Source organism: Erythrolamprus reginae, chromosome 9 (assembly GCF_031021105.1).
Source record: "Erythrolamprus reginae isolate rEryReg1 chromosome 9, rEryReg1.hap1, whole genome shotgun sequence".
Taxonomy (NCBI): domain Eukaryota; kingdom Metazoa; phylum Chordata; class Lepidosauria; order Squamata; family Dipsadidae; genus Erythrolamprus; species Erythrolamprus reginae.
This window is the reverse complement of record NC_091958.1, coordinates 52,715,890-52,728,226: the sequence shown is the minus strand read 5'-3', so window position 1 is coordinate 52,728,226 and position 12,337 is coordinate 52,715,890. Positions and strand designations below refer to the sequence as shown.

The following is a 12,337-nucleotide window of genomic DNA, read 5'->3' as shown; positions in this document are numbered from 1 at the left end:
ATAGATAGATAGATAGGTAGGTAGATAGATATGATAGAGAGATAGATGATAGAGAGAATGATAGATAGATAGATAGATAGATATGATACAGTAGATAGATAGAGATAGAGAAAGAGAGAGAGAGGATAGATAGATAGATAGATAGATAGATAGATAGATAGATAGAATAAGGTAACTCTCAGAGTAGTGAGTAACCTGTCGCCTTCTCCTCTCGCAGTTCAACAGCTTTGAGCAGCTGTGCATCAACTTCACCAACGAAAAGCTGCAACAGTTTTTCAACCACCACATGTTTGTGCTGGAGCAAGAAGAATACAAGCGAGAAGGCATCGACTGGGTCTTCATTGACTTCGGTCTCGACCTCCAGGCTTGCATTGAGCTTCTGGAAAAGGTAACCCTCCCCGCCAGAAGCAACCAGATACATTGAAGGCTGCCAATCACCGCAAATGAATACTGACAGAATACTGACCCTTCTTCTCTCACCCAACAGCCCATGGGCATCTTCTCCATCCTTGAAGAGCAGTGTGTGTTTCCCAAGGCGACCGACGCGACTTTCAAGGCTGCCCTGTATGATAACCATCTGGGCAAGTCCCCTAACTTCCTGAAACCCAAGGGCGGGAAGGGCAAAGGGGCAGAAGCCCACTTCGAGCTGGTTCACTATGCTGGCACGGTGAGTATAAAGCAGTGGTGGCGAACCTATGGCACGGGTGCCACAGGTGGGACGCAGAGCCATATCTGTTGGCACGTGATTGGTTGCCCTAGCTCAGCCCCAACATACATCAGTTGTCCTAGCTCAACTCCAACGTGCCCATGCTCTTTCGGCACCAGAGGAAAAAAAAGGTTTGCCATCACTGATATAAAGCAAAGAAAATAATAATAGGAGAATAATAGGATCTTAACAGTCAATTTTAAAGTCAATGAAAGTATAAATCTGTCAGTAATAGTCCAAATGAAAAGAACAAGAGTCTTTCTGATAACAGTAGATGATCCACTCAATCTTACTATTGTTGGCAAAATGCCCAGAAGCAATTTGCAGGAAATGTTTCAAACAAGAGCCAAACAGTAGTTTTCAAGTTAAAGACCAAACGGAGAATGAATGAAGTTGTTTCCTGCAACTTGGTCACCCAAGCATTCCTGTAGCACCGAGTAATAGTGGCTCACTACTGTCTTCATGCCTTCTCAGTCTACCTTTTTTTCCATTCAGGTGGGCTACAATATCACCGGATGGCTGGAGAAAAACAAGGACCCCCTGAATGAAACGGTGGTGGGCTTGTTCCAGAAGTCTTCCATGGCTTTGCTTTGCACTCTTTTCAAAGAAGAAGAGGCTGCAGGTATGTTGCTTTTTGCTGCCTGCATTGAGGTCCTGATTCTCCAACCATGTCAACTTGAAGACTTGTGGATTTCAATTCCCAGAATTCAGGGAGTTGAAGTCCACAAGTTGCCGTGGTTGGAGATTGGCTGAAGAATTCTGGGAGTTGAAGTCCACAAGTAGACTGTAGTAGACACTGCCTTAGAGTAGCATATCATTTAAGTGGCTTTGAGTAATGAGATAAGCAGCATATAAATTTAATCAATCAATCCGTAATAGGTACAGTCCATCACCTTTGGGAGCCATCCAGCCCCAGAATGCAATTTTGTGAGTTCAATTCCTGCCTGGATCTCATAGAAACAACATCTGGCTGTTTACACATGAGGACCATATCTGTCATGGGGTGCCTCCTGGTGGCGAACATCGCCGAAAAATATTTATTTGCATGTGGAAATAGATAGTAAGAGTCATCTGCAGGAAACCATTCCAGAAGAGAAAACGCTTTGAATGGAAATCCGCAAATAAGAATCACTTGACCAAAACTATGAAAAATTGACAGGAAATATTGAGAATGTAAGAGGTGAGATTCAAAAGGATATACAAAGAGTGGAGGATAGAGCAGGTAAAATGGATGAAAAAATTGAGTCTATACAAGGTGCCCTCTCTAAAAACGTACAAAAAATACAGGAGATTGAACAGAAAAATGAAAAATTGGAAACAAAATACAAGAAACGGAAACCAATACAATGTCAGCTATTAAAAATATGGAAGAGGCTCTACTTAATGTCGAACTTGAAAAAGCCTCCTTTTTCTTAAGATTCCAAAATATACAGGAGAATAAAGAAGAAAATATAGCAGAAACAATGGCTGAGATAATAGCGGGTGTTACAGGGTCAACAGCTAGTAGAGTACTGAAAGAGATAGATGAAATATATCATGTATATACTAGCTATGCCCATAGAAATAAATTACCACGAGAGGTACATGTCAGATTTGTAAAAAAACCAGCAAGGGACGAGATATACCACCTAGCAAGGGAAGATCCAATAATACACAAAGGAAAAGAGGTAATAGTTTTAAAACAAGTCCCTAGACGGATCAGGGAAAAGAGAAGACTGCACCAATTTTTGACATCAAAACTACACCAGCATAAAATCTATATTTGGGGGTGAGATAGAAATAAAGTGGATCGAAAGCCACTTGACATTGGTCAAAAGGAATGGAAAAAATGAGTCGAGGAACTGAATTGAACAGATGTGCAGGGGGAAGAGTTGGAAATAAACAGGTTGGCCAAACACTCAACAGAGTGGCAGATTGAGGACAACTCAACTTGCCATCATCAACTTGCATAAGCAATGATGGGCTGCCCAAAGTTTTACTGCCACACTGTGAATTATATCCCTCATGGAATTGTCCATTGTTTATTTATTTTATTTTTATTTATTCCATTTTTTTTAATGCCGCCCTTCTCCTTAGACTCAGGGCGGCTTACAACATGTTAGCAATAGCACTTTTTAAAAACAGAGCCAGCCTATGGCCCCCACAATCCGGGTCCTCATTTTACCCACCTTGGAAGGATGGGAGGCTGAGTCAACCTTGAGCCGGTGGTGAGATTTGAACCGCTGACCTGCAGATCCAGGTGTTAGCTTTAGTGGCCTGCAGTACTGCACTCTACCCACTGCGCCACCTTGGCTCGTTGTTGAGTTGTCCTGCAACAAGTGGGCCATGGTGAGTCCACTGGGACCAGTTGTCCCGTTGCGCAGGTTGGCTGTTCTCTCTTTGTGTGTTCCCGTTGTGAGTCACTTGCTTTTTTTCCATGCTGTCCTCAGCTTCGGGGACCAAGAAACAGAAAAGAGGCTCCTCCTTTATGACCGTCTCCAATTTCTACAGGGTGAGTGACACATGTTCAAAGTGGTTTCTGTTGCGGAAGGAGATGCTATGTTAGGAGGAGCATTCTGTGCCTCCTTCATGCGTCCTTCAGCATTGTTGTTATAACTGCTTCTGGCTCAGTCCCATGGATATTGATTAACACGTCTTCCTAACTCCTTCCTTCCTTCTTCTCCCTCCTCCTCTTTCTTTTCTCCATCCTTTCTTCCTTCTCTTCTTCCTTCTCCTCCTCCCTTTTCCTTTTTTCCTTCCTTCCTTCTCTTCTTCCCTCCTGTTTCTTTTTTACCTCCTCCCTTCTCTTCCTCCTTCCTTTTATCCTCCCTTCCTACTCCCTTCTCTCATTCCTTCCTTCCTTCTCCTCCTCCCTCCTCCTCTTTCTTTTCTCCATCCTTTCTTCATTCTCTTCTTCCTTCTCCCTCCTCCTCCTTCCTTTTCTTCTTCCTCCTTCTCCTCCCTTTTCCTTTTTTCCTTCTTTCATTCATTCTCCTCTTCTTCCCTCCTCTTTCTTTTCTATTTCCTTCCTTCTCTTCCTCCTCCTTCCTTTTCTCCTTCCTTCCTTTCTTCTTTTTTCTCCCTTCTCTCCCTTTTCTCCTTCCTTCCTTCCTCCTCCTCCTCCTCCATCCTCCTCTTCCTTTTCTCCATCCTTTCATCATTCTCTTCTTCCTTCTCCTCCTCCTCCCTCCTCTTACTTTTTTCCTTCCTTCCTTCCTTCTCCTCTTCTTCCCTCCTCTTTCTTTTCTACTTCCTTCCTTCTCTTCCTTCTTCTCCCTCCTCCTTCCTTTTCTCCTTCCTTCCTTCCCCTCCTTCTCCCTTCTCTCCCTTTTCTCCTTCCTTCTTCTCCTCCTCCTCTTCCTTTTCTCCTTCCTTTCTTAATTCTCTTCTTCCTTCTCCTCCTTTTCCCTCCTCTTCCTTCCTTCCTTTCTCCTTCCTTCCTTCTCCTCTTCTTCCCTCCTTTTTCTTTTCTACTTCCTTCCTTCTCTTCCTCCTTCTCCCTCCTCCTTCCTTTTATCCTCCCTTCCTTCTCCCTTCTCTCCCTTTTCTCCTTCCTTCCTTCCTTCCTTCTCCTCTTCCTTTTCCCCTTCCTTTCTTCATTCTCTTCTTCCTTCTCCTCCTTTTCCCTCCTCTTACTTTTTTCCTTCCTCCTTGCTTCCTTGCTTCCTTGCTTCCTTCCTTCTTCTGTGTATTTTAGGAACAGCTCAACAAGCTGATGGCTACTTTGCACAGCACTTCGCCCCATTTTGTCCGCTGCATTGTGCCCAACGAGTTCAAGCAATCCGGTATGTCAAAGTCATCATTTTTGATCTCTTAAACAAGCAAAGTCCATGTTTTTTTCCTTTGGGAAATGCCCTACATACAGCTGGTGAATTAAGAAAAGACAGGGGCCCTTTGAAGGGTGGCAGACAGAGGCTTTGTTCTCAATCCTGCAGAATTTAAAGCACTTTCCTGGAACCAAATCCGAAGTTTTTCACCACTTTTACAGATTGCAATATTAAAAAATCATCTGTGTTAGGCTATCGGCTGTACTGTGAAGAAAAAAATTGACTCCAGTGCAAATAAAGGATGAAAATATCCAGAGGAAAATACTTTTTTTAATTTTTTTAATTTTTATTTATTTATTTATTCATTTATTTTTTATTTATTCTTTGTCCAATATACAGTACATATGGAAGAGAATAGACATTAAGTAATAACATATTTAACTCTGCCTTCATTTACTTGTCTCTTGTTGGATGCTGTGAGAGGTTAAAGCCACGGAGCTTAGATTGCAAACCACAAAAGTCCATGTTAAGCCACACTCAAACCAACCTCCTTATGGCTTAACATGATGTGAGAGTGACAGTATGGTTTGTTGGGCTATAGCCAGCCAACAGAGGTTAGAAACCACGTTGGTATGGTGTGCAAGATGTTAACTAACATCCTAATATTAACCGCTCCAAACTTGACTGTAAAAAATATGACTTCAGTAACCGAGTTGTCAAAGCGTGGAACTCATTACCGGACTCCATAGTGTCATCCCCAAACCCCCAACACTTTACCCTTAGATTATCTACGGTTGACCTATCCAGATTCCTAAGAGGTCAGTAAGGGGCGAGTACAAGTGCACTAGAGTCCCTTCCGTCCCCTGTCCTATTGCTCTCTTATATCTCCTATACCTTTCTTCTATTCCTATATCTCTTCTTCTATTCTTTCATTGATATGTTCTATTACTATATCTTCTTTTCTATTATTTCTTAGACATATTTTACTATGAGTATCTCCTCTATAACCTTCATCATTAGATTAGATTAGATTAGATTTATTGGATTTATATGCCGCCCCTCTCCGCAAACTCGGGGCGGCTCACAACAATAATAAAAACAGTACATAGTAACAAATCCAATTCCCACCAATCAAATTACAATTTTAAGTTTTAAAAAAAATTCATAAAACAATCCCAATATATCTAAAAAAACAAGCACACAATCAATCAAACGGCAAAACAACATGGACAAGGGGGAGATGTTTTAGTTCCCCCATGCCTGATGACAGAGGTGGGTTTTAAGGAGTTTACGAAAGGCAGGGAGGGTGGGGGCAATCCTAATCTCAGGGGGGAGCTGGTTCCAGAGGGTCGGAGCCCCCACAGGGAAGGCTCTTCCCCTGGGTCCCACCAGACGACATTGTTTAGTCGACGGGACCCGAAGAAGGCCGACTCTGTGGGACCTAACTGGTCGCTGGGATTCGTGCGGCAGGAGGCAGTCCCGAAGATATTCTGGTCCGGTGCCATGAAGGGCTTTATAGGTCATAACCAACACTTTGAATTGTGACCGGAAACTGATCGGCAGCCAATGCAGACTGTGGAGTGTTGGAGTAATATGGGCATACTTAGAGAAGCCCATAATTGCTCTCGCAGCTGCATTCTGCACGATCATGTATTTTACTATGTGTATATAGATATATACCCACTAAAACCCTCATTGTGTATTGGACAAAACAAATAAATAAATAAATAAAATAAATAAATCTGACACACCATATCAACGTGGTTTCTAACCTCCATGGCAAATCATGATTGAACAAAGCATAGTGCAGTGATAGTGAATCTTTTTCTGGTTCATGTGCCAAAAGGTTGTGGAAAGGTGACCATCCTGCTTTGTGTCTCTACAGGTGTGGTAGATGCTCACCTGATCCTGCACCAGTTGGCCTGCAATGGTGTCCTGGAAGGTATCCGTATTTGCCGGAAAGGATTCCCCAACAGACTGCAGTACCCAGAGTTCAAGCAAAGGTGACGGGGTTGACCCTTCCCTCCATCATTGGCCCATTGGGGTCCCAAAGTCTCAGCCGGACCAAATACAGTGGTACCTCTACTTACGAACTTAATTCGTTCCGTGACCAGGTTCTTAAGTAGAAAAGTTTGTAAGAAGAAGCAATTTTTCCCATAGGAATCAATGTAAAAGCAAATAAGACGTGCGATTGGGGAAACCACAGGGAGGTTGGGGGCCCTGTTTCCTCCCAGGAGATTCCTAGAGAGGCCCCACGGAGGCTTCTCCCTGCCTTTTCCGGCCCTGTTTCCTCCCAGGAGATTTGTAGAGAAGCCCCACGGAGGCTTTTCACTGCCCTTTCCAGCCCTGTTTTCTCCCAGGAGATTCCTAGAGAAGCCCCACAGAGGCTTCTCCCCACCTTTTCCAGCCCTGTTTCCTCCCAGGAGGTTCCTAGAGAGGCCCCACAGAAGCTTTTCCCTGCCTTTTCCGGTTACAGTTTTGGAGGCTCGGGTTTGTAAATGGAAAATAATTCTTGAGAAGAGGCAAAAAAAATCTTGAACACCCTGTTCTTATCTAGAAAAGTTTGTAAGTAGAGGCGTTCTTAGGTAGAGGTACCACTGTAATTCTTGAGTCCCATGGGATTGAGCAGCATTTAAATTAAATAATTAAATTAAATTAAATTCCTCTTGGTGTCTTCTTAATCAGGTATCAGCTGCTGAATCCCAATGTCATTCCTCAAGGGTTTGTAGACAACAAGAAAGCCTCCGAACTTATCCTAGGAACGCTTGACCTTGGGGAAAACGAGTATAAAATTGGACATACCAAGGTACGAAGTGTTAAGTATTAAGGAGTGTGCAGAGTAACCCTTGAGTTGCCAAGGATTCACAGAGGAAAATATGGAGGTGGCAGATATGTAGCTGATAGCTCAGAGATACAAGTAGTAATTCAGATAACCAGATATGTGAAATCTATACATATTATTTACTTTGGCAAATAGATTAGTCAAGAACAATCCTAGTCATACACAATGACATCAGTCAATACTCTCAATACATATACAATACTATAAGCCCTACTTATAAAACACATTAAACAATCATTTGAACACAACAGTTCTACAGCATAGTCACACAAACCAGAAATAGCAGAGAATAATCAGAGAGAGGGAGGGAGGGAGGGAGGGAGGGAGAGAGAGAGAGAGAGAGAGAGATATGCTTCTGGCTCCCTCTTGTGGCTAACTGCAACATTAGCTCCTAAAGCTATAGTGTTATAATTCATTTAAACATACATTTATAGTTTGTTTATATATTGCCAAACCCAACCAGTTATGTACATCGTACTAACACTAAGAATGGTTTCTTTCCTGCAAGAAAACACAATTATGCTGAAAGTTCACCCAAGTTGTAAAATTTCATTGGTGGTCAGCTTGGGATGGACTTCTTCTCTTCTCACTTCTCATCTCTCAACCCTCGTGGATCTGGGAGAGTTTAGAGGGGCTGGTCCTACCAAATCGATCTTGTGAATGGATTTGTGTACATAAGTCCATTTATTTTCATAGGTGTTCTTCCGTGCTGGAGTCTTGGCCAAGTTGGAAGACATGAGGGATGAGCGTTTGGCCAAGATCATGACTATGCTACAGAGTCGCTGCCGTGGTTTCCTGATGAGAATTGAGTTTAAGAAGATGCTGGAGAGAAGGTAATGAAATAAATTATATCTTCCCTTCTTTCCCTTAAGAAGGGATTGGACAGACAGGAGGCCGGATGGATGGACAGACGGACAAATGGATGGATGGATGGATGGATGGATCAATTGATGGATGGATGGATCAGTGGATGGATGGATCAATGGATGGATGCAGTCTGCATTGGTTGCCGATCAGTTTCCGGTCACAATTCAAAGTGTTGGTTATGACCTATAAAGCCCTTCATGGCACCGGACCAGATTATCTCAGAGACCGCCTTCTGCTGCACGAATCCCAGCAACCAGTTAGGTCCCACAGAGTGGGCCTTCTCCGGGTCCCGTCAACTAAACAATGCCGCTTGGCAGGACCCAGGGGAAGAGCCTTCTCTGTGGTGGCCCCGGCCCTTTGGAACCAACTCCCCCCAGAGATTAGAATTGCCCCCACCCTCCTCGCCTTTCGTAAGCTTCTTAAAACCCACCTCTGCCACCAGGCATGGGGGAACTGAGATATTCTTTCCCCCTAGGCCTTTACAATTTACACATGGTATGTCTGTCTGTATGTTTGGTTTTTATCATAAGGGTTTTTTTAGTTATTTTAGTATTGGATTGGATTGTTACATGTTGTTTTTATCATTGTTGTTAGCTGCCCCGAGTCTAGGGAGAGGGGCGGCATACAAATCCAATAAATAAAATAAATAAATAAATCAATGGATCAATGGAGGGATCGATGGATCAATGGATGGGTGGATGGGTGGATGGATGGATGCACCAGTATTTGAATGAGAACTCTTGCAAATAAAAGATTCATAACATGCACTGGAATTTCTCAATCTGCTTGCCTGTTTCAAGTAAGTTGTCTTTTTATGGCTAATGTCCACCTTTCATTTTTGAGAAGCCACTATTAAGACTTTAGAACTTCCTGCATCCACAAATGCAGAGATACATCCATCACCATGCTATTGCAAGACTAAGTTTTCTTCTTTCCTAACTCTAGTTTCTCTTTTTTAAAAATAAAAACAACAACAACCCAGAATGGGCCTGATGTTGATCCAGAGGAACGTTCGCAAGTTCTTACAGATGCGTTTCTGGGGATGGTGGAAACTGTACAATAAGGTGAGGCAGCAGTGGAAGGACGAGACACGTCACCACTCACCTTAGGCTTCAGGTTGTATCAGAACAAAATGAGTGCTGTTGTTTTTGGTCAATGGGTAGCTTTGGACAACACACAGCCAGGAGAGACGTTCTCCACACCTGTTTATTCAACAAGAAGAAACACTTTTGGGTGATAGGGTTCATTGTCCATGAGAAAGAAGGGTGGAGCTAATCCCTAACAAAATTTTGTCGTTCTATTACCTCTGGCTGTGTCTCTTTCTATGTGGGTACCAGTGAAGGGCTGCAAAAAATGTTAATACCACACTGTGGGCGTGGCTTATTTTATGGGTGTGGCTTGTTGGCCATGTGACCAGGTGGGAGTGGCTTGATGGTCATGTGACTGGGTGGCTTAAAGGTGATGTGACTGGCTTAAAGGTGGCCAACTTGAAGTCACTCACGTCAAGGGCCTGGCCTCTCCTCGCCTCCAAGAGATACAATCTCCCTATTTATTTACTATGACTGAACATCCAAAATATACTATTTAATTCTATTTCTATATGCCATACGTGTACATACATAATATATAGAGGCACACAAAAATATACATTATCTAAAGTATAAAGTGTATGTACACACGCACAGCTCTTCTAAAATTATACTCATGCCCTTATCACCTCGAGGTTCGATTACTGCAACGCTCTCTACATGGGGCTACCTTTGAAAAGTGTTCGGAAACTTCAGATCGTGCAGAACGCAGCTGCGAGAGCCATCGTGGGGCTTCCCAGATTCGCCCACGTTTCTACAACACTCCGTGGCCTGCATTGGCTGCCGATCAGTTTCCGGTCACAATTCAAAGTGTTGGTCATGACCTTTAAAGCCCTACATGGCATTGGACCAGAATACCTCCGGAACCGCCTACTACCGCACGAATCCCAGCGGCCAATAAGGTCCCACAGAGTCGGCCTTCTCCGGGTCCCGTCGACTAAACAATGTCGTCTGGCGGGCCCCAGGGGAAGAGCCTTCTCTGTGGCGGCCCCGGCCCCTCTGGAATCAACTCCCCCTGGAGATTAGAACTGCTCCCACCCTCCTTGTCTTCCGTAAACTACTTAAGACCCATCTATACCGCCAGGCATGGGGGATTTGAGACACCTTTCCCCCAGGCTTATTATAATTTATGTTTGGTATGTATGTGTTGTTTGGTTTTTTAAATTGATAGGGTTTTTAGTTTTTTCTTAATATTAGATTTGTGCCTGTACAATATTGTTTTATCGCTTGTTGTGAGCCGCCCCGAGTCTTCGGAGAGGGGCGGCATACAAATCTAATAAATTATTATTATTATTATTCAACCTCATTTACTACTACAGGAAAAACATAACCAGAGACCAGAAGGGGGGGGGGAATACTGGGTACAGTATTTTCATGAGGCAATGTCACTTGTTAACTTGGGCACTGCTTGAAATCTCAGAAGATTTGGTTATCCTTTAAGATGGTAATTTTTTTTTTTGAAAATACGTTCTTTATTCTTCTTGGCGTTTTAAATAAATTTGGAACAGCAATCTAAGCTCAACACCAATGTGTTTTGGCTATCACGTTCTTTAGGTATTGTGAAATAGGATGCAAAGGTTTCGGTCATCTGTCTGTCCATGTAGCGCATTAAAAACATCTTCTGTAGGTGTGTCAATATATAATTTTATGGCATTTTTTTTAAAAAAAGGAAATAAAAAACTGAGAAGGTTTCTTTTAGAACAGAGGTCCCCAAACTTGACAGCTTTAAGACTTGTGCACTTCAACATTGGTTGCCGATCAGTTTCCGGTCACAATTCAAAGTGTTGGTTATGACCTATAAAGCCCTTCATGGCACCGGACCAGGATATCTTCGGGACCGCCTCCTGCCGCACGAATCCCAGCGACCGGTTAGGTCCCACAGAATTGGCCTTCTCCGGGTCCCGTCGACTAAACAATGTCGTCTGGCGGGACCCAGGGGAAGAGCCTTCTCTGTGGGGGGCCCGACCCTCTGGAACCAGCTCCCCCCTGAGATTAGGATTGCCCCCACCCTCCTTGCCTTTCGTAAACTCCTTAAGACCCACCTCTGCCGTCAGGCATGGGGGAACTAAAACACCTCCCCCTTGCCCATGTTGTTCTGTTGATTGACTGTGTGCCTGTTTTTTATATATACTGGGATTGTTTTTATGAAATTACTAATTTTAAATTGTAATTAGATTGGTGGGCATTGGATTTGGTATTATGTACTGTGCTGTTTTTTATTATTGTTGTGAGCCACCCCGAGTTTGCGGAGAGGGGCGGCATATAAATCCAATAAATCTAATCTAATCTAAATCATTGTCACCTACGCTCTCGTCCCCACTGCCTTCTGATAACCTTCTTAAACCAGGATAAGCTAAGACCTCTGTTTCCTCATCCTCAGAGTCTGATACTTCCTGAGGTTGGCAAGGAACACTCAGAACAATGACTATGTTATGAGGGCTTCATCATCTACTTTGGTTCCCACCTGTAGGTGAAACCTCTGCTGAACGTGGCCCGCCAGGAGGAAGAGATGAAAGAAAAGGAGGAAGAGTTGCGCAATGCCATGTCCAAAACTCAGGAACTCATGGACCGCATCAAGGAGTTGGAGGAGAAGATGGCCACCCTTAGCCAAGAGAAGAATGATTTGACCATCCAACTGCAGGCTGTGAGTCTACTAGATTCATCCTTGAAGAAGAATGCACAACTTCCGTTGGCTTGGGGACCATCATAAGCTTTGAATGAAAATATTGAGGAGTGGTCTCCAGAAGTTGGTGGGGTTGGAGATATTTTGGACGGTAGGCAGTTTCACAGAATGGTTGCGGCCGAGGGCAGAACCATTTGTACAGCATTAAGGGGAATAGTCATTGATCTCCATGACTTCCACCAATGCTCTTTGCATGGGGCTACCTTTGAAGACTGTTTGGAGAATGCTGGTAGTAAAGAATGCAGCCGTAAGAGCAATCATGGACCTCCCGAGAGATGCCCATGTCAGTAGAACACTCTACGAGCTGCATTGGCTGCCGATTAATCTCCAAGTGCAATTTAAAGTATCGATTATGACCTATAAAGCCCTACATGGCATCGGACCAGATTACGTACTGGATCGTCT

General features: G+C 43.5%; 1 protein-coding gene across 2 annotated transcripts in view; it reads left to right on the top strand.

Moving 5' to 3' along the window:
- Positions 1-12,337, top strand: part of LOC139172308 (myosin-16) — a 67,044-nt gene that overhangs the window by 25,757 nt on the left and 28,950 nt on the right. For both annotated transcript variants that reach the window (XM_070761271.1, XM_070761272.1), the window contains exons 13-22: positions 218-388; positions 488-667; positions 1,202-1,328; positions 3,136-3,197; positions 4,383-4,470; positions 6,338-6,455; positions 7,138-7,258; positions 7,991-8,127; positions 9,144-9,225; positions 11,720-11,893. In XM_070761271.1, coding sequence (XP_070617372.1) covers positions 218-388; positions 488-667; positions 1,202-1,328; positions 3,136-3,197; positions 4,383-4,470; positions 6,338-6,455; positions 7,138-7,258; positions 7,991-8,127; positions 9,144-9,225; positions 11,720-11,893 — 1,260 coding nt within the window. The remainder of the gene's footprint in view (positions 1-217; positions 389-487; positions 668-1,201; positions 1,329-3,135; positions 3,198-4,382; positions 4,471-6,337; positions 6,456-7,137; positions 7,259-7,990; positions 8,128-9,143; positions 9,226-11,719; positions 11,894-12,337) is intronic.